Source organism: Pipistrellus kuhlii, unplaced genomic scaffold (genome assembly GCF_014108245.1).
Source record: "Pipistrellus kuhlii isolate mPipKuh1 unplaced genomic scaffold, mPipKuh1.p scaffold_m20_p_11, whole genome shotgun sequence".
In the NCBI taxonomy this organism is placed as follows: domain Eukaryota; kingdom Metazoa; phylum Chordata; class Mammalia; order Chiroptera; family Vespertilionidae; genus Pipistrellus; species Pipistrellus kuhlii.
Window position 1 is genome coordinate 22602816 of NW_023425416.1, and position 21604 is coordinate 22624419.

The 21604-nt window shown below is 48.0% G+C and overlaps 1 protein-coding gene across 4 annotated transcripts in view; it reads right to left on the reverse strand.

Moving 5' to 3' along the window:
• FGD5 (FYVE, RhoGEF and PH domain containing 5) overlaps positions 1 to 21604 on the reverse strand; it is a 112761-nt gene that overhangs the window by 39401 nt on the left and 51756 nt on the right. For all 4 annotated transcript variants that reach the window (XM_036431204.2, XM_045579211.1, XM_036431203.2 and 1 more), the window contains exons 4-5: positions 10199 to 10257; positions 10056 to 10086 (exon numbers count right to left, since the gene is read on the reverse strand). In XM_036431204.2, the coding sequence (XP_036287097.1) occupies positions 10056 to 10086; positions 10199 to 10257 (90 nt within the window). The remainder of the gene's footprint in view (positions 1 to 10055; positions 10087 to 10198; positions 10258 to 21604) is intronic.

A 21604-nucleotide genomic window follows, 5' to 3' on the forward strand; every position in this document is an offset into this window, starting at 1 on the left:
GGCCAAACTGGTTTTAGCAAAAACTTTTAAAAAAAACAAACAAACAAAAAACAACAACACACAGTTCTCTGAGACCCCCTGGGGAGCAAGAACAAGCACTTCTTTTCCCTCAGGGCTTTTATGTCTCCTCTAAGACCTTCATTTGTGCCTAGACCTCAGGGCTAAGTGAAAATCCCGGGCCTGTAGTTCATGGTCCTTCAAAAGCTGGTCCAGCCTACCTCTGTAGCTGACTGCTCATTTCTGTATACCAATGGTTGTTCTCCGAGTTAAATGTGCCTCACAATCACTTGACCAACTTGTTCAAATTGCACGGATTGCTCACCCGACCCAGGGTTTCCATTCTGTAGGTCAAGGTGGGACTGGGTAATTTTACTATCTCCCAGTTCCCAGGTGCTGCTGCTGTTGCTGGCCCCAGAACCACACTTGGAGCACTGCTGCTTTCGTGAATCCTCTTTTCCAGCCTCTGTCTTTGTTCTTTGCCTTTGGCATCTGATTCATATCTTGCTTATCTTTCAAAGCTGCTTCCAATGCCACCTCCACCATGAGGTCATCTCCTAGGTTACCTCAGCAGTCAGATTAAGGTCCTCCCATCTGTCCTACAGCCTCCGGAAATGTTGGGTCACAGCCTGAAGGGAGCCACCTTGGTCTCAGAATGTCTCTGAAGTCTCATCTTTTAGCTTAAAAGTTAATGCATATTTTAACATTATTCTCCAAAACATATCCATGCCCGATTTAATTTATTTAAAATTATGTATCTGGAGCAGAGCAGAAGCGCTTAGAAAATGGGCCCTGTTTATCTTGTGGCCTTGAATATTCCTGGGCACCTACTGCACACCGCTGGTAGGGTCATAAGTATCGCAGCCTGAAGAGCAATGGCACGGCAAAATTTTGCATTGTCAGGCTGATTACTTACTCTGAATATTTCTGTTATCGTCCCTCCAGCTAAGCAGAGCAGAATGTGTCTCCTTCGCTTTGGATTTACCCTCACATTGACCTGGCTTTGTTTATACCTGCGCTGAATGAATGTTTGCTCCTTTTCACTAGGTTCCCAGTTTTAGGTGCAAATTGGAATTATCTGGGGAGCTTTTCAACTCTGGATGACCAGGCAGCACCCTGGCCCACTTAAATACAAATCTCCGAGGGTAGGACGAGCATCTGTAGTTTTTAACACTCCCAGGTGCACAGCCAGGGTTGGGAATCAGTGTCCTAGTGGATGGGGGCAGAAAATCACAGAGTCCTTGCTGAAGGATCATCCATCTGTGAGTCTCAAAGTTACTGTCCATCTGTATCTCCTGGGGGGTTGGGGGGGTGGGGGAGAGGGTGTCATTAAAACACAGGGCTGAACCTCACCCCCAGAGTTTCTTATTTAGCAGTTGTGAGGGAGCCCAAGAATATGCATTTCTCACCAGCTCCCAGGTAATGCTGACACTGCCGGTTTGGGGACCTACTTTGAGAACCACTGATTTAGATGAATATATTTCACAATGTGTTCCATGGAGCCTGAACTTTGGCCTCCACGTACCTTTGAACCAAGCACCTCCACTTTCATCCACTCTTCCTAGGTACTGAGTAAAACTTTATTTGAAGACAAGTGTCTGTGGCTAAAAGTGTCTGAGTCCCACCAGATACTTCAGGTGGGCGAGGAAAGAACAAGAGACAAAGCAGGTTTTTTTTTTCCCCCTGGACTGAATGAAAATACAAGCATTTGGGGGCTTAAACTATGTTCCCAGTATTACTTCCTCCCACCCAACTTACTAGCCCAGTGGTCGGCAAACTCATTAGTCAACAGAGCCAAATATCAATAGTACAACAATTGAAATTTCTTTTGAGAGCCAATTTTTTAAAACTTAGAACTGCTTTTAATGCCACGTCTTCAAAATGGACTCTCCCAGGCCGTGGTATTCTGTGGAAGAGCCACACTCAAAGGGACCAAAGAGCCGCATGTGGCTTGCGAGCCTCAGTTTGTCGACCACAGACCTAGACAAACCTTCCCTGCTCAAGTCCTCAGGGCTCCCAAATTCCTACGCTTCTCTTTGAAACACCTGGGGACGTGGCACTCAGGCTCGCTCTAAACACAGCTCTCCGGCCACTTCCTGTACACCGCATACTCCACCCCACACTCCCAAGCCCGCCCCTCTGTGCACGTATTTCTGCTGCTCCTACCCTCTGGAAGGTCTGTTCCTAATTTCTGTCGATGCCCATTTCAAAACCCCCTCTCCCTTCATTGACTGCATTCCTTGCACTCACACTGGCTTCCTCCTTCATTGGGCTTTTTACCACCTAACCGGACTGTTCCACATCTATTTGTCTCCTTCCCTTCTCAGGGTTCTGGAGTCAAACAGCCCTGCCCTCCCCCAACTCCCCTTTCTCACTGGCTGTGCGAGTTTGGGTAAGTGATCTTCTCTGAGGTTCAGTTTGGGGCCTATCTGGTCATCTGAGAAAATATTTATTGAGCACAAATTATGTGCAGTTAAATGAGATAATATATATAAACTGCTAAGCACACGTAAGAGGTCAACACATGCTCACTGCCCCCCACTCCTCTATAGTATCTGAGACACTGGACACTGACCATAATGAGGAGCAAGAGCCACTGGGCGAGGAAAGAGGGGGCTGTGGTGGGGGGCACACTGATGGCACACCAATTGAGGTAGGTAGTTTATATTACAACAGAGTCCTGCCAGGTCATGCATTGGCCTGCCATGTTGGCACTGAGGCCACAGCCTAATGAAACTCCCGCAGAGCAATGAGGGAGGGCTTCTGGATGAATCTCCTTCTCCTCCGAGCAGTCTGAGAAGTCTGGCTCTGTCCTGGGCTCTCCTGACACCCTACCAAGTGGTTACTGCCACTGAGGAAAGCAGGGGTGCATGAGCGGGATGCACACAGGTTGGACCCAGAAGCCTCCCATTGCCTTTCTGCGCTGTGTCCTCCCCAAACTTCTCCCGAAGTCCCTTCGGCCCCATTATGAAAACCTGCCAGTCCCTAGGCTCACACCCTCCAAGGCACCACCTCCTTCCTCCTCAGGTACCCGAGAGCCCTCGCCTGACTGCACATACTCCCTTGGGGAAATCTGGGCCTCTCCAGGAGCGTCAGTTAACATCTCTACATCTGATCACTTCCAGTGCACATCCCATGCCCAGCTGACCACTAGGAAAGTCTTCCCTGAGCCTCTCACACTTAACAAGACCCACGCCGAACTCATCATCTTTCCCCAAGCCTAACCTGAGCCCCTCCAGCACTTCCCTCTTGGCCAATCAGTAAGCCAGAAATCCAGGGTCAGCTTGGACCCCTCCCTTCCTCTAATGCACCCCATAGTCCATCAATCACCAAACACAAAGTCCTGAAAACTGCCTGCAACGCTCCAGTCCATTATCACCTCTGCTGCAATCACCCCGCAGCCTTCCCAAGGACCTTCAGGGGATAAAACCCAAATCCCAAACATGCCTCAGGGGGCTCTCCATGTCCGCCCCATTCATACCTTGCTGGCCTCAGTTCTCACATTCTCTCACTCACTCACAACATTCCAGACAGGATGGATTTCTTTCAGTTCCCAAGCACACCCTTCTCTAACTGGCCTCCAGGCCTTTGTACATCCTGGTTCCTTTGCAAGATGCAAACCTTCCTCACTGCTCCTTCACCTGGCTAATTCCTCATCAACCTTCAAATCTCAACTTAGTCATGTTTCCTCCGGGAACCCTTTTCAGACCCCAGGAGCTTAGGGCAGGTGTTTCCCTTGCACACCCCAGCTTCTGTATGCCCTCACCATTGTATTAATATTGTTTTTTTTTCCATGCCCATCTCTCATAGACCATCTGGTGGGCAGGGACCTCCCCTTGTCACTTCTCCGTAAGTGCCCTGTAGCCACACAGGAAGGGCTCAGAAAATATTTTTGAAGGAAGAAATGATAAGACTGCTGGAAGGGCTGACCCTACCATCACTCACTCACTCATCAGGTATTTACTGAGCATCACAATCCACTGGGAATGTCAAGCTCTGCCCTCAAGAAGCTCCAAGCTCAGTGAGGAGCCAGACCATAGACAAGCACCTGAAAACATGCACCATAACCATAAAGCAAAGCAGACAAAATTGAAGGGAGCAATGGATAATTCAAAAATCATAGTTGAAGACGTCAATGTCCCACTTGCAGTAATGAATGGACAATAAGACAGAATATCGGCAAGGGTGGGAAAGAATCAAACAGCGCTATCAGTTAACCTGACCTAAGTGACATCTACAGAACAGCCACCCAACTGGAGCAGGAAACACATTCTTTTTCAAGTACACATGGAACATTCTCCAGGGCGTGCCAGGTCATAAACAATTTTCACATTTCAAAAAATGTAAAAAAACTGAAACCACACAAAATACATTCTCTAACCACAATAAGAAATCAGCAGAAGGAAATTTGAAAAAATTCAGATATTTGGAAATTAAACAGTCAAAGAAGAAACCACAGGAGAAATGAGAAAGTATTTGGAACTGAATGAAAATGAAAACACAACGTAAGTGAACAAATGCATAAATTAGATAATCTTAGGTAGCTAAAGCGGCAATGAAGAAGATAAAAGGAAGCACGAGAGAGTGAGAAGAGGTGGTATAGTTGCATATCTTCACCCTCCCTGCATCCACACTTGCCACAGACTCACTGTGGGAGAGAGCATATCCCTGTCCCTTGCCTTTGGGCTGGCCATGGCACTTGCTCTGTCCAGTGGGATGCAGACAGAGCAAGTTTTGAGCTGGGATCTTAGAAGCCTTCTGGTGTTTCTACCAGCTCTCCTGACGTCATCGTGGGAGAGCCTCCCCAGGGTACCTGCTCCGCCTTCAGCCTGGGCCCCAGAATGAGCACACAAGAAGCACAGCCACGGAGCTGAACCCAGCTTTGACGAACTGACTTCCAGTTGACTTGGCTTCCTTTGCAACGAGGAGTGTACAATGAATGGAAGTAGAAGTCACTGAGAGGAAATTTTGGGGAATTCTTTTTCAAGTGAACTAACTCATAAAGTAGCATAGCTTTTACTACCACCTCCCCACCCAGCACCACCTGCCTGGGACATGGATGTGATGGCTGGAGCGGCAGCAGCCTTCTGTGTTCATGAGGACTCATGGAAAGGATGCAGCAAATAGATGGAACCTTAGTCCCTGAGACTTTGTGGAGCTTCTAAACTTAACCTGGACCTCCTGATTCTGGACTTATTTTATTATTTATTTATTTATTTATTTATTTATTTATTCATTTATTTTTAAAGGAAAAGGGGCAGTTGTTTAACCGACCCTAGTTATTTTATTTATTTATTTATTAAATATATTTTATTGATTTTTTTACAGAGAGGAAGAGAGAAGGATAGATAGTTAGAAACATCGATGAGAGAGAAACATTGATCAGCTGCCTCCTGCACACACCCTACTGGGGATGTGCCCGCAACCAAGGTACATGCCCCCGACTGAAATCGAACCAGGGACCTCTCAGTCCACAGGCCGATGCTCTATTCACTGAGCCAAACCGGTTTTGTCATGGACTTATTTTACATGGGAGAATAGTCTCTAAATTATTTAAACCATCATAATTGGGTTTTTATTACTAGCATTCAAATACAAATATTTTTGTTAATCCTCGCTTAAGGATATTTTTTCCATTAATTTTTAGAGAGAGTGGAAAGAAGGGAGGGCAGGGGAGATGGAAGGGGAAGAGAGAGAGAGAGAGAGAGAGAGAGAGAGAGAGAGAGAGCAAGAGAGAAACATACATTGATGTGAGAGGGACACTCTGATAGGTTGCCTCCTGCACATGCCCTGACTAGGGCTGGGGATCAAATCTGCAAACCAGATACATGCCCTTGACCAGGAATTGAAACTCTGACCCTTCGGTCCATGGCCGACACTCTAACCATTAGCCACACAGGCCAGGACTCAAATACCATTTTTAATTGACACAGAATTATTAGGGGAGACTTCCGTAGTATAATTTTCAACAGTAGCCGTAGAAATAGCTCCTATCTCACACATGGTCTTTATGCGACGTGAGCTCGATACTCCTCCAGCTGAGTGATAGAGACTACATTCATTCTCTCCTCTTGAACTTGGGTGGACCTTTGTGACTATCTCAACTAATAAGAGTATGGTGGAAGTGGTGTTACTTAACTCCCAAGGCTAGGTCATAAAAATGCCATGCACTTCCTCCCGGCTCGTTCTTGGGACACTTACTCTTGGAACCCAGCCACCATGCTGTGAGGAAGCCCAAGCTTGCCCATGCAGAGACCACATGGAGAGGTCACAAGTAAGCACTCTGGCCAACAGCCCGGCTGAGGTCCCAGACAATAGCCAGCACCAACCAGCAGCCATGGGAGTGAAGGCACCTCTGGGTGATTCCAGGCCCTGGCCATCAAGTCACCCTTAGTCTTTGTTTTTAAATTAAAAATCTAATTAATTTATTTTAAAGTTTATTTTCCAGTTACAGTTGTCATAAAATATTATATTGGTTTCAGGTGAGTCAGCCCAGTCTCTAAGGCTTCTCCAGACATCTTGGAGCAGAGACATGCTCCCCCCACTTTGCCCTATCCAAAGCCCAGAAAACCTATGAGTATAATAAAATGGTTGTTTTATGCCATTAAGTTTCGGGGCAACTCCTCTTCTTTGAGGAGGTGATACTTGAACTGAGACCAGAGTGAGAAGGAGGAACTGGCTACGAGAAGATCACGGGCAGGACATTCCAGCAGAGGGAAAAGCAAAGTGGAAAAGCCAGGAGACGTGACTTCATTCGCTCTGTGGCTGGAGACAGTACAGGGGCGGCAGACAAGGACCCGATCACGTAGGGCCCTCTGAGGTTTAAGAACTTCTCCCGGGGCGCCAGACGGTGATAACTGCCAGAGTCACCTCTCCTAGTCGGCAGACTGGATTCTGAACAGGCCTTCCATACCTTGGCCCAAATAAAGGACATGGGATAGGAATTTTTAGCTGCTGCTAAGAGAGGGATTTATTTATTTATTTTTAGATGAGAAAACAGGATTCAATACATCCTTGTCTGTTCAAAATCTCCAAGGACTCACTATACACAAAGGAAAGTTACAGACCTTTCGGCCCGACATTTTAAGCACTTCTCAATCTGGTCCGAACATTGTTTTTGGACCCATCACCTGACCCCTGTTTCCACCTCCAACCTGCCTTTCCAAACGTATCCATGTTCTAACCATTTTCTAATGATGATGCTCCATTCTCCAGACATATCATGTATATACATGTAGGCCAGTGGGCATGTCCACGCTGACACCTGCCTTACGAGCCCTCCTCCATTAGAACCTCGCCTTGTCCACTGATTCAAAGTCCACCCCAGTGTCAATTCTCCTGCCTCCCTTCCTGGATAGGCCAACGGAGAGTAAGTCTCTCCCTCCCTTACGCTCCTGCAGACATAAGTCGTTCTCCCCACATTTACCCCTCAATAAAAGAGAGACTCCTCAAGAGCAGGCTCATCTTTGGGGCTCCAAAGCCTATCTCACTCCCTATGGTACCTCCTGTGCTGTTCCATTCAGAAGGAATAAGTTGGATGGATGGAGAGTCGAATGACTGGATGAATAGAAGGGTGGATGGTTAGATGGATGGGTGAACATATGAGTAGTGGATGAACTGAGGACGGTAAATGGCTGCATGGACATGTCCTTAGATGCATGGCTAGATGGGAGGACAGATGAGTGGGTGAAAGGCTGGCTGGATGAATGGAGGCAGATGGACAGGTGGATGAATGTGTTTTTGACTAGGTTCTCAGAAGGATGGAGTGAGTTTTTAAATCAGAAGTCAGCAGGCTTTTTCTGTAAAGGGACAGATAGATATTTTCAGACATTGTGTTTCACAGATGGTCTCCGTTATTCATTCCTTCTTCTTTGCCTTTTCCTCCAGCAAACGTTTAAAACGTGTAAAACCCATTCTTAATTAATAGGCTCTACAAAACGGAATCTTGGATGATCAGCATTTTTAGTAATCTCTGAGTTAGCTCTATCTACTAGTACTATTTGATAAGCACAGAGGTGAATCCCAAACTCAGAAGACCAGAGGTCACCCTCAGCCCCCTCTCAACAACAGCATATGGAGTCGAGGACTTTTCCAGCTGGGGAGGTTTAGAAGGCACAGCTGCCCCTCCTCATCACTGGGCAGCCTTGGGATTTCAACAGCATCACATCTCCAAGGAGAAGCTCTGAAAGAGAACCTACCCACTTAGCAATCGGCAATAGAACCAGGTTGGGGAGTGGAGTGAAACGCCCCAAAGTCTAGGAGTCTCCTTTTGACTAGGGTCCCAGACTAGCACTTGGAGTCACATTGTGGCATTTCTGCCATTTCTATCCCCATAAGCTCTGACATCATACATGTAACTCCAGGCCACAATTTCCCGCAACTAGCTTATGAGTTGCGATTTTTATGGGCTTTTTTTTTTTTTTTTTTTTCCTCCTCAGGTTATGAATTACCAGCAGCTTCAGCAGCTTTCCAACTGGCAGGAAGCAGTGCAAACACAGATGGAAGTTTCCCAGTTAAAACCCTCTTAACAAAGTCATAAAACAAAAAAGCCCAGCCCCTCTCTGACATGCTGCCAGCTCAGAAGCAAGTGAGAGAGAAGAAAAAAAAAACACAAAAAAAACCCACACGTAAGAGTGATTGTCGCTGCCCTTGCTAAATAGATCTTTTAGATGTAAAGGTGGGAGGAGGGTACTGTTCCATCTCATACATGAGGGCGTTGAGGTTAAAAATGCACACAAAGCTCTCTTCCTGAGGGCAAAAACGAGGGGCTGAGATGGCAGAGCGGAGCAGTGCTCTGTCTCCTCCTGGGGACGTGGGGGCCCCTGCTCACACAGCAATGCGACCCCAGGGTAGTATCACTGACAGGGACCTCAGCTGCATTCGGCAGGAGACTTGGCTTGGTGCTTTGCTTCTTCCAGAGAGGTCCCTACCCCAAGGAAATCCAAAGGCAGTTGGAAATTCAGGATTAACACGGGACGACAGTGTACTGAGCGTCAGGAGAATAACTGGCTCAGTCACTGTGTGACCCTGGCAAGTCACTCCCTCTGAATCTCCTTAATAACACCGACAAAATGTTCAGGGTGGACATCCCCAGTTCTGACATTCTTGGAAAGACATGGCAAACAATACCAAGCAGTGCAGAATCAGATACTAAGCTACAAGGAGACTGCAAATGGCTGAAAGGCCCAGAGTAGTAAGGAGCTGTCACAAGAGCCTGTGATAGCTGAACCCACTACATCCTTTCAATTCCCGTATTTTTGCTGTACCCTATTTCCTTTCCTCTAGTATCACCTCCTCAGGGAAGCCTGCCTAGATTTTCCCAGGTTGTCAGTCACTCCCCTTGTGCTTTGAATAATATTGATTCACTAATCTGATTCCTTCACTGGCCAGATAGCTCCTGGGTAAGGGCCCTGTCTGATCTGTCTTTCCATTTCCCAGCTCTTCTCAACAGCAACCGTTCAAAAATATCTGTTGATCTGAAGCAGACTGCAAAGGAAACTTTCCAGGCAATATTTCGGGTTGTGAAGGGTAGGGGTGTCTGATATCTGGTCAGTCCCCAGGTCTGGCCTCCTTTCCTTTGAGAGTCCAGAGGATTCCTTCACCACTAAGTCAGGCATAACTGCCCCAATGTTGGGATAGCTAAGAAAAGCCTCATGATACCCCCAACTGCTCTGTCACTATGCAAACACATCACCATCTCTATATGGACCAAAACATGTAACACACACACACACAAAGTCACACACACAGCAATACCTCAAAACTACAGCTGTCCTGCCTTCCTCAACAAGAGGGCTGAGGAAACCACAGCTAACCTTCCAGAAATCTCACCACATCCCCCAAGCAGCACCCCCCTGGGCATGTCCATAGACAGCATGGCACCGTCCACCATGAATCATGTGAATTGGGAGACAGACTTCCCTGAAAAGCCTCTGAGAACACATGCCTACAGCCAAACCTCTGTTCATGGAAATCACCTCTGCTTCTTCATTGCTATTCTTATATCGCCGCCTTGTAAAAGGGCTATTAGTTTTGGGCAATTAGAATGATTAACTCACCAGATGTAAGTGCTGGAGCATCTCCACGTATCTGTAGAGGGAAAGGAGGTGGAGTTTGCATTAATTCCCATCCTGTATAAGCCAGGTAGGGGTGATGTTCTGTTAACAAGCTCAAGGCCACAGGCAGCTGCTTAGGGACTCACGCTTTTTCTGAAGACAGCAGTTCCTGTGCGATGACTTGGGCTCTGGACTGTCCTTCCACCTGCGGGAGGAAACAGAACCGTCAGGAGGGGCAGCACCAATGGGGGCAGCCAGAGGGAGACCTCGGATCCACAAGCATCAGGTTCATAGAAGGACCTCCATGCTGCCCAAGGCAAATCCCACAAACTTCTCAGTTCATTCCCTGACACTCAATACCTGTGTGATCTTCAACCTTCCTGCAGCTCAGTTTCTTCATCTGTAGATGTGCATTTACTAGCAGCTAACTCAGAAGGTTATTGAGCTAATGCTCAGCACAGTGTCTGATATATAGTAAGTGCTGTGATCTTGAATAACCTGTAATTCTCTGTGCATAGGGAGAGCTCTTTCCTACTTTTGTCTTTTACAGCTGCTGCTCCCTCAGTGTCCCTTTCCCCTTCTCTCTCTGGCTAACTCCCAGTTATCCTTCAAGACTTAGCCACAGCATCACCCCCTCCAAGGAGACTTTCCTGACACCCTCCCTGAACTGGCTGGGTTAGCTATCCTTTCTGGGCAGTGCAATACTAAGCAGTGCAGAATCAGAAGCTAAACTACAAGGAGACTGCAAATGGACCCCAATTATGTCTCCCCAGGAGGGACCAGCGATTTCACCTCTGCATGAGCAGTGCCCGGCATACCATAGATTCCTTCTTTTGACTGAAAGAATGAATAAGTGAGAGAATTATCCACTTTGGAAGCATTAATGCTCTTGGCTGACCTCAGAAGGCAAGTCACATACCCTATCTGAGCCCCAACTTCCACACCTGTAAGGAAGGTGCCTGGGCATTCTGCCACAAGCAGGCCCTTCCTCTGTAGCTCCAAACCTGCTGCACATCTGCACATCAGACATGGCTGGTGGCTGGGATCCAGAAGAACAAAGACTCTATGGGCAGCCTGGCAGAACAGATGGTGGATGCTGGGAATGTGCAGGCATGGCTGGGGAAGTGGGGGTGGGGGTGGGGGGGGAGGAGACAGGGAGAAAGGGGGAAAGTGGCCCATGGTGGAGCAGAGGACACTCAGGAGGGATGCCTGGCTTCTGGTTTCAGTTCTGCCACCACCTCCCACTGCAACCCTACACAAGTAACCTTCCGAGGTCAGGTCTCGGTTTCCTCGTGTGTGAACAAAATGACCTTTAAATTCACTTCCTATGTGTTACCAAACTTGAGAAGTTACTGGTCAAGTGGACAATCTACTCTAGAAACACACTACCTGCTGAGAGAGCCACTATACAGTGTGGCAGTTACGAACATGAACTCAGAAACTAGGCAGTTTGGGTTCAAATCCTGCCTCTGCCTTTTTCACAAGTTGAACAAATCATTTATAGAATGTTATCTAACACACACGTATATTGTAAGGATTAAATGAGTCTCTCTCTCTCTCTCTCTCCCCATATATTAAAAAGGTAATATGCTAATTCGACATGACATCATTCCGGATGTCCTTCCTGATGAAGCTGGGGCCAGAGGGAGGCCAGTCTGGGTTCTGGATGCCTGCCGGTGGCAGGAGGAGGGAAGCCCAGGTCCCAGGTGCTGGAAGGAAGCCAGTGCCGGCAGCTGGGGGAAGGAAGGCCTACTCTTGTATGAATTTTCCTGCATCGGGCCTCTAGTGTGTGTGTGTGTGTGTGTGTGTGTGTGTGTGTGTGTGTGTAAAATTTATAAATATATGTATACATATAGAAATCCATCTATAGATCTATAAATCTATCTATACATAAATATCTACCTAAAAATCAATCATCTGACAGTAGCAGTTGAGGCAGTGGAAGGCAAATGGGCTCTGGAATTGAGCACATCCAAGTTCAAATTCTGGCCCAGCATTGTTTAATTGTGTGATCTTTGGCAAACCATTACTCCTGAGCTTTAGATTTTTTTCATCTGAAACATGCTGGAAAATAATCAACCTGACCTCATACTCTGGTCTTTTTTATTATGTGTTCCTGACTCAGGGCCTTTGCACTCACTGTCCTCTATGCTTGTGATGTTCTTCTCCATATCTTCTCATTCTTACTTTCTGACTTTTTCACGTTTTAAAATATATATTTTTTATTGATTTTTTTTACAGAGAGGAAGGGAGAGAGATAGAGAGCTAGAAACGTCGATGAGAGAGAAACATCAACCAGCTGCCTCTTGCACACCCCCCACCGGGGATGTTGCCCGCAACCAATGTATATGCCCTTGACCAGAATTGAACCTGGGACCTTTCAGTCCGCAGGCCGACGCTCTATCCACTGAGCCAAACTGGTTTCGGCTTTTTCAGGTTTTTGCTCAAAGGTCACATCCCATCCTTAGTGTGGCCATCTGTGACCCCGTGCCCTGAAGAACACACAGAGTCATTCTCTCAACCCGGAGTTTCTCAGCCTTGGCTTCACTGGCATTTTGGGCCAGACAACTTTTGTTGTAGGACTGTTAACAGCATCCATGGCTTTTACCTGCTCCACGAGAGTAGAAGCCCCCAATCTCATTTGTGACAATCAAAAATGTCTCTAGGCATTGCCAAGTGTCCCCTGGGGGCAAAACCTCGCCCCCTGTTGAGAATCACTACCCCAACCCTTTATCTTGCTGGATTTTTCTTTTCAAAAGATTTTTAAAATTAATTTTCAGAGAAAGAGGGAGAGGGAGAGAGAGAAAAACAACGATGTGAGAGCAAAACATCAATTGGCTGCCTCCTGCACACCACCTCCCCATCATGGATCGAGCTGGCAACCGGGGCGTGTGCCCTGACCTGGAACTGAACCAGGAACCTTTTGGTGCAAGGGACCATGCCCAAGCAACTCAGCCACACCAGCCAGGGCACTGTACTTTTCTTTATAGCAGGCACACTCCTTAATGTTATCCTTACACCCAAAATTCAATAAATGTTTGAACAAACTGATAAAATTAGATACACTGCCCAACACATAGTAGGTGCTCAATAAGTGAGTTCTCTCCCTAGCTAATCCATCTCTAATATATTCTTAGTGTTTTCTGGAGACTCAGTCCCTCTGAAGCCACCCTAACAGTGCAGATCCTGGGACCACAGTGTAGCTAGTCTCCCTCCTGCATCTCATTGCGGCTGTCACGGCATCCACGGAGCAGGAGGGAAACTTGTGAGGCCTGCAGAGGCCTCCAGCCTCACCTGGCCTCCCGCCCTCCCACTGGCGCCGAATGTGACTCACCGTCTGCCCTCTGCATCTGCAGGGCTAGTGCGGGGCTCTGTGGACAAGAGCGGCTCACTCTTCCCAGCGTGGGGGCTCCTTCAGAGCCCCACTGCGGAAAGGCTTTGTAAACAAAACCCTCTCAATGGAAACTGTATTCTGCCAGGACAGGCCTCTACAGCTAAGAAAACCCTGTGGTCAAGCTTTCCATAAAGGGAGTTGTTCTACAGAGTAAGGACAAGAGATCCGAAAGCTCAGGTTCTTGCCCTATAAAATGAGGACAAGAGTCAAGATGGCCTCCAACCTCCAATCTTCCAGGGGCCTGTGACTCAATTCTCATTTGTCGTCCAGCAGGATGCTGAGAAGGCCTGATGCAAATTCTGGGCTCCACCTCTCCTTGTGCCTATGCCCTTGGACAAAAGTTATTTCTCTTCTCTGAGTTCCATTTGTAAAACATGGATGATGATGATGATAATAACTATTTAATAATATAATAGCTAGCTTTTACTGAACACTTAGTATGTACTAAGCTAAATATATCTCTAACCGTTTTACACATATTACCTTCTCTTCTTTCTTATACTTTTATTTTTTTAAGGAAAGGGATGGGGTGCTTCAAAGGGACTCAAGAAATGGTGGTGGCATCACAATCTGAACAGTGTTAGAGATTGGAGAAAGGGGTTCAGGGGCTAGTCCTTGTGTGGGCCCCGTGCCCAGCATATAGTAGGTGCTGGGTAAATGTCTGTAGATTTAGGTGATGGGTGTATTCATGGATGAGAGTGCAGCTGAGTAGCCCTGGGGTGCAGCAGTGTGTCTAGATGTGGTCTCCATGTGTGCTGCTGCGAGTGTGTGCACTTAATATAGATGTGAAATTATGTATTTGTGCATGCAGCATGCCTTTACACATATTATCTCACTGAATCTTCCTGCAAACCTATGAGGTAGGTACTTATCATCACCATTTTACAGATGAGGAAACTAAGGCACAAGTAAGTCATACCCTCTGCCCAAAATCAATGCTAATAAGTGGCAGATCCAAGATTCACATCCAGAAAGTGTGGCTCCAGCATCCCAGCACTCAACAACGTGCCTGGCACAGAGCAAGCACTCAGTAAATGGCATCTCTGCTCATTACAGATGGTGGTGGGTTTTTCAAATTGGGAAGTACCTATCTTTACCTGCCCTGAAGGGCCGGCAGCAGAAGACTTACACTCCAGGAGAGGCCTGGGCTAGTCTTTGGACCTCAGCTCTTCTGATTCTTATCCTCAAGAGGAGTGCCTACTGTGTACATAAGAAAGCACTACACCAAACACCAGGGCACCCGGGTCAGCATCTCGGCCAGGCCATGAGCAGCTATGTGACCAAGGGCAAACCCCCCTCAGACGCCTCAGTTTCTTCTTTGGAAGTTGGGGGTCAATAGTCCCTCCCTCCATAAGATGACGGATGGAAGTAAGAGGTCAACCCCCACCCACGCTTCTGGTGTTGTTGTCATTCCCATTGTTATAATCTCAAAGCTGCGGGCTGGACTTCTGGTCGGGTCGGGGCACTGGCCACTCTGCACGTCCCCGCAGCCCTCCCGCCAGACAGGCAGACTCCGGGTGGGCCGTCCCGGCCGTCCCGCCTTAGTGCCTCTGCCAATGATGGATGTGTCTTCGCCAGCCAGACAAGAGGGAGGCCATGCGCCCGAGGCTCTCCTCAGAAGCTGTTTATGGGCGTTGTCCAACCGGGCCATTTAATGTAGATGTTTATTTAACCAGGAAATGAACTTGGAGGTTGACGGCAGTGTCCAGGGACAGGCTTCTGGGAACGGGGCTCCTCCCAGGAGCACGGGGCCTGGGGCGCCAGGGCGATCGCCTTTCTCGGGTGGACGCTGTGGGTGTTACATCAGGTGGCTGCAGGCCCCTCTGCCGGAGGCTGAGGCGGCTTGTCACCTCTGTTCTCCAGGGCTGCCCAGTCCTGCACTCCCTCCTCAGGCCCCATGCAAACCAGCCAGGCCACTGCTGACTATTCTGGCACCTCAGGTCAGGGTGGGAGGGACAGCCCTCCTTTAGGGATCTTGGAGGTGAAACAGTGGGTCACAGAAACAGTTGGGAGTCCTGGCCTCTGGGCTTCCGTGTGTCCAGCCTTAAAATGGGGGTACTTAGCCTCCTTCTAGAACAGCAGTTTGCCAAGTGTGGTCCCAGAACCTCTGGGGTTCTGCCTCCCTTTTCCAGCTACATATCCGTGTGAGCCTGGATTTTCATGAAGGGTGACCAAAACAACAGTTCCAACAGTCTGAATGCAGAAGCAACTAGGAGAATCTTGTTTTCTATTTAACCAGATGTTAATATTTTTTTTAAGGGGGGGGAAGCAAAACTAACGTCATTCTCACTAATTTTTTTAAAAAGTTATTTTTTTCATTGAAAATTATATTTGTGTTAACCTATAATGGGCTATTGTTATTTTTAAAATGTATTAAAACGTAGTGTGACTTTCTCATGTGGTAAACATTGATAGATATAACTCATAGGAACAACAACTATTTGAGGTCCTCAATCATTTTTAAGAGTTCTGAGACCCAAAGGTTTTGAGAGCTACTGGTAAAAGAGGTTGTAACAAAGACCATATAGAATCAGGGGTGGAAAAGTTGTTCAGTTCTCAGTGAAGAGCAATGGAAAAATGAGGCATCACTGTCACTGTACTATATTAACAATAATTATTGGGAGAAGCAGGCCAAGAAGCCCAGGCTTTCTGGCCTGGCCCTCGGGAGATCCCCACGCACACCAGGGACCACATTCGTTCTCCGCGATGTCCTATCCTAAAGAAGAGGGACCACCTTCAGAGCTCCCAGTTTGTCACCACTGTCCCTGTTGACCGGCTCTTGAGTCTACACCTGCTCTACGTATAAACAGCCACCTCTCTTTTCAACCTCATCTCTGCTTGGTCCTTGCCAAGCCCCACATCCTGACATCCTGGTCTTGCTCAGTTTCCCTTCCCAGTTACAGCTGTCCTCTCCGCCTAGGGTCACCTGGGAACTCCAGTCTCCATGCTGTAACCCTCAGCCTCTTGCCTCCGTAAGACTTTCTTCTCAGACATCAACATCCACTCAATCCACCCTGGGCTTGTTCCCACTCAGAACCGTCCTGCCTCTAAAGGGATGAACTCCTCGGTTCCCATCTTGGACCTTAGCTACCCAGCAACCCTACCTCCTCTGCTGCACATGTCGCTTAGCTCATTAAGAGCTCCAGGCAATCGCCCCCTCTAATCCATCCTCTGCCATGGTGGTCACCTTCTGCTATCTCCTGCAGCCCCTGTGCCTCCTGTGGCTCCCCAGCACTAGATGACAGAAAGAACTTGTCAGCTAGCATTATGCTGAGAGCCAGATCTGGTTTCAAATGTGAGCTCTCCCCTTCCTCTACCTATGCCCGTGGACAAGTTGTTTCTCTTCTCTGACTCCCATCTATAGAACAGGGATAACAATGGTAACACCTGCTTAATAATATAACAGCTAGCATTTATTGAACACTTAGTAGGTGCTAAGTTGGCTAAGTTTTTTGTACGTATTATCTTACTGAATCCTCCCAACACCCTACGAGGCAGGCTCTAAGTTTTTGTACGTATTATCTTACTGAATCCTCCCAACACCCTACCATTGTTATCTCCTTTTACAGGTAAGGACACTGAGGAACAAACCAGTCCTGCTCTTTACCTATGACTTAACCTGAAGACCCTTTCCAGCCACTCTTCCTGCACTCCGCCATGCCCCAGGGAACCCAACTGTATTCCTAAAATCAGCCTACTTTTTCCTGCCTCTGGGCCTTTTGGCACATGCAAGTTCCTATGCCCAGAATCCCCTCCAGGCTCAGTGAGTGTCTCTAGATCACACACTAAACCAAGGTAGGCACCCCATGCTCCCTATCTGTCAGCCTCCTCTGCTCTATAGGCCATAAAAAGAAAAAGAAAAAAAAAAGAATCATCTCTAAGGAGAGGAGGGAAGAGGCTGTCTCAGGCCTTGAGGAAATGTTCTTAACGAGTCTTCATTGTTTTGAGGGTCCCAGTGAAGGGCGCATTGGAGGATTCTGAGGTCACACCTGGAAAAGGAAGAGTGCTAGGAAGCCTGACTCCAGGAGAACACTGTCTCCAACGTGCCTCTGGGCACCACTGTCAGGGCCATGGTCCTCCCCCGCTGGAATTCAGATTATGATTTCCAGCACAGCCTTCAGAGGCTAGAAAATCCAGAGAAAGGAGCTCAGAGAAAGATGGCTCATTTTTTATCCCAGCTGCTACTTGTGCTCCCACAGGGGCAGAGAAGGGATAAGGATGGAGAAGAGGAGGCAATGCCTGCTGTGACAAAGGGGGAAGGAGTGGGACCAAAGAGAGGCCTATCCCCCTGGACCAAGTGGTCAGCTTCTAATTCACGTGGACACCTGCATCCTTCTGGTTATAGGCTAGCGTGAGTCTGGGTTTGGCCTGGATACTTTTAAAAACGTTTTAATTTTGGAAAGAATCTTTGATTCTGTCTGCAGTGTGTAATACATTTGTAGAAGCATCAATCTGTCTTGGCACGCCCTGAATGAGGCAACAGGAAACCTGATTTCTACTCCTGACTGCCTCTGACCTGCCAAATAACCCTGAGCAAGTGATGGCCTCTCTCTATGAGCTTTACTTTTCCTTCCTGTGAGTCAAAGCAATCTCCGGCATAACTGAGACTTTTTACCCATTGACTAGCAACCCCCAATTTCCCTCTCCCCTAGTCCCTGGCAAACACCGTTCTGCTCTCTGCTCCTATAAATGTGACTGCTTTAGGTTCTTCATACTGGTGGAATCATGCAGCATGGGTCCTCTGGGACTGCCCTACTTCACTTAGCATAATGTCCTCCAGGTCCATCCATGTGACAAGACTCTCTTCCTTTCTAAGGCTAAGTTATACTCTACGTACCCACCACATTTTATTTATCCATTTATCCATCTACGGGCATTAAGAAGGTAGCTCTCATGTTAAGTGTTCTTACCTCAACAACAAAAAACAAAACAAAGTGATCTGCAAATGCCCGTATTAGCTCTCTCACCTTCCAGAATCCCCGAGTGACCGTGACTGTGACTGGCAAGCTCGGACTGTTTGGCAACAGGAAAAGGCCAGTGTGGGACTCGCATGGCGAACTTTCAGCAGCAGGGTCATGTATTAGGTATACGTAGTGACTGTCACGAAGTCAGGAAGGAGAAAGCGAGGTTGAGTATGGCCGAGGGGCCCAAATCCTAAACAAGTGGGGGGGGGGGAGAGGGGCACTGTGGCAGAGAGGAGAACCAGCCACAGAACACGTTCTCTCGGTGCCAGGACGTTCTCACTGTCCCCATACCCAGCCCTATGGCTCCTGACAGCCCCCAAGCCCTCCAGGACCCGGGACAAGATGTGTGAGACATGTGGGTACATGGACACCTCCCGAACCTTTGAGCCCCTATCCTTTCCTATCCCTTTCTGCTCCGAGAGTTTGCCTCCCTCATCCTCCTCCACTCATGCTGCCTCGAGGTATCCCTCTGTGCGACTGCATGAACACTGCACTCTCTGCGTGGCCACTGGGCGGCCGGGGAGAAGCAGGGCTGCAGTGCAGCGTGGCCCCTCGCGGGGCCAAGTACACCGCACGGAACCAAATAAGCGTTTTCGCTTCATTAAGCTGTCTTGCATTTAACAAGACAGTTTGTTTTCCTTACGTAAATGCAGGAGCTGAGTCTCTAAGGCATTCATTTCTTTATTAGTTTATTCTAAGCTATTCACTGAATACTACTGTATGTGCCAGGCAGTAAGGACAAAACTGTGAATAGGACAGGCAAGGTCCCTATTCTGACAGGGAAAGGCAAGTAATATGCAGAAAAATAAAGAACACAATCAAGGTTTGAGGTTAATATGAAGAAGGAAATAAATAGAAATTCCACTGCCAAACACAGCAGATGAGCAGGGTAGGCCCTCTTAAGGAGGTGACGTTAACTTTAAGACCTACATCCAGCTGGGTAAGAGACAGGAATAGTGTTTCAAGTAGATGGAACTGCAAGTGCAAAGGCCTTGGGGTGAGTTTAAAGAACATACAAAAGAAGGAGAGGGGAGGGGAGGGGAGAGAGGGGAAAGGAGGGGAAGAAAAGGGAGAGGAGAGGGGAAAAGAGAGGGGAGGGGAGGGGAGGGAAGGGAGGAGGAAAGAGAGGGGAGGGGAGAGGAAAGAGGAAAGGAAAGAAAAGAAAAGAGAAAAGGAAATAAAAGGAAGGAAGGAAGGGAGGGAGGGAGGAAGGAAGGAAGCAACAGATAGAACTCATTTTTATATCCTTCATGATATCTGCAGAAGGTTTACACATTGGTTGAATTTCATTTGATCCATGATTAACACAGGGCGACAGAAGATGATATGGGCTGAAACCAGTTTGGCTCAGTGGTAGAGTGTCGGTCTGTGGACTGAAAGGTCCCGGGTTCGATTCCGGTTAAGGGTATGTACCTTGGTTGCGGGCACATCCCTGGTAGTGGGTGTGCAAGAGGCAGCTGGTTGATGTTTCTCTCTCATTGACGTTTCTAGCTCTCTCTCTCTCCCTTCCTCTCTGTAAAAAAATCAATAAAATATATATATATTTTTAAAATCTGACATATGCTATACTATAGATGAACCCTGAGGACATAATGGGAAGTGAAATAAGTCAATCACAAGGGACAAATACCGTATTATTCCACTTGTAGAGGTCCCTAGAGCAGTGAGACAGAAAGTAGAATGGCGACTGGCAGGAACCGGAGGGGGGGTATTTGGAGGGGAGAAAGATTGAGAAGTTAATGTTTATTGGGCACAGTGTTTCAGTTTGGGAAGATGAAAAAGTTCTGGAGACAGATGGTGCTGACAGTTGCACAAGTGTGAGTGTCCTTAATGCCGCTGAACTGTACACTTAAAAAATGGTTATGATGGTGAATTTTACATTATGTATATTTTAACGTAAGTTTTAAAAATGGGGATAAAGGCTTCCTCTAACCTCCCTAACTTTTCCTCCATCATCACCCCTGCTCTGTCCTCCGCCATCACAATGTGTTTTGTCTGTCTGCTGGTTACAGCACATCCACCACCTGTGCCACCTCAGGAGTTTCCGGCTGACCGTTCCTCTTGTTTAGAACGTAAATTGCACCAGGTCAGGGAGGTGCCCAGCCTGACTTGTGGCTGCTGTATGTTGAGCCCACTGACGGGTGCCTGGCACATATTAGGTGCTCGGTGAGTCCTTAGTAAAGAAATACATTTCTGTTGAAGAGGAGGAGGGACAGGGAGAAACTGAGTGAGGATACAGAGAGAAGTGCTGCAGGCGGGAGGGAATTCGTGCTGGGAAGGGGACGAGGTTGTTTTCTGGGAAGGAGAGCGGGCCGCAGCCTGAGGAAGCTGATGCAAGTCTAGAAGGGCCTCCCCGGGACCAGGGGAAGTAGCATTTGCAGTGGGGCAGTGTGCAGGACTGCACAGGTGGGTTCTGAGGTCTGAGGCATGGAGAAAGCACATGGGGGCCCTTAACCCAGGCTGGAGACGGGCCCATGGAAATAACCAGGGCTCACGGGGACCCTTTAACTTAGGCAGCCGGTCAGGGTGAGGCCAAAGGTAGAAGGCCTAAGGGCGTGAGGTCTGCAAGGAGGCCTGGGCTAGGCTGACTAACCTCGGGTGCAGCCAGGAAAGAGACATAAATGGGGAGCCACGGAGGGTGTGATGGCAGGAGAGTCTGTTCCACAGGCCGGGCACTACCTTCAGCTCAGGGTCAGGGGTGACCTGTCAGGGAAATTCAGTGACGATGGGTCTCGGGCCAGGGAGGGGCCCCAACCCCGGGGCTGGTCTCGAGGGAGCTGGTATTTAGCTTGAAAAAGTACCCATTAGTCTGAGAACTGGGCTCATTGTCAGGGAGGAGCAACAGGCCAGCCAACCTTTGAATGTCTCCTTTCACAGCTAGGTCTATTTTTAAGTCCTTCTCATTTTTCCTTTCTTGCCCCCTCCTTCCTTCCACCCACACCCTTTGTATGTCTAGGAGTGGGACAGAGAAAGAGGTCCCATGTGGGTGGACTGGCTGGGTTCAGCTTCCGATCCTGCTCCAACAACCTCTCCCCTCCTGACGTGGTCGCCCCAAAACACCTAGGAAGAGTGGGGATCACCATCCTTTATTTTTACATAAACCATTATCAAACTGTAAGAAGGGTGTGACTCCCCCGCCTCCACTCCCCCAACCTGACTTCTGAGGCAGGGGGAGGGCTGGGGAGCAATTCTAC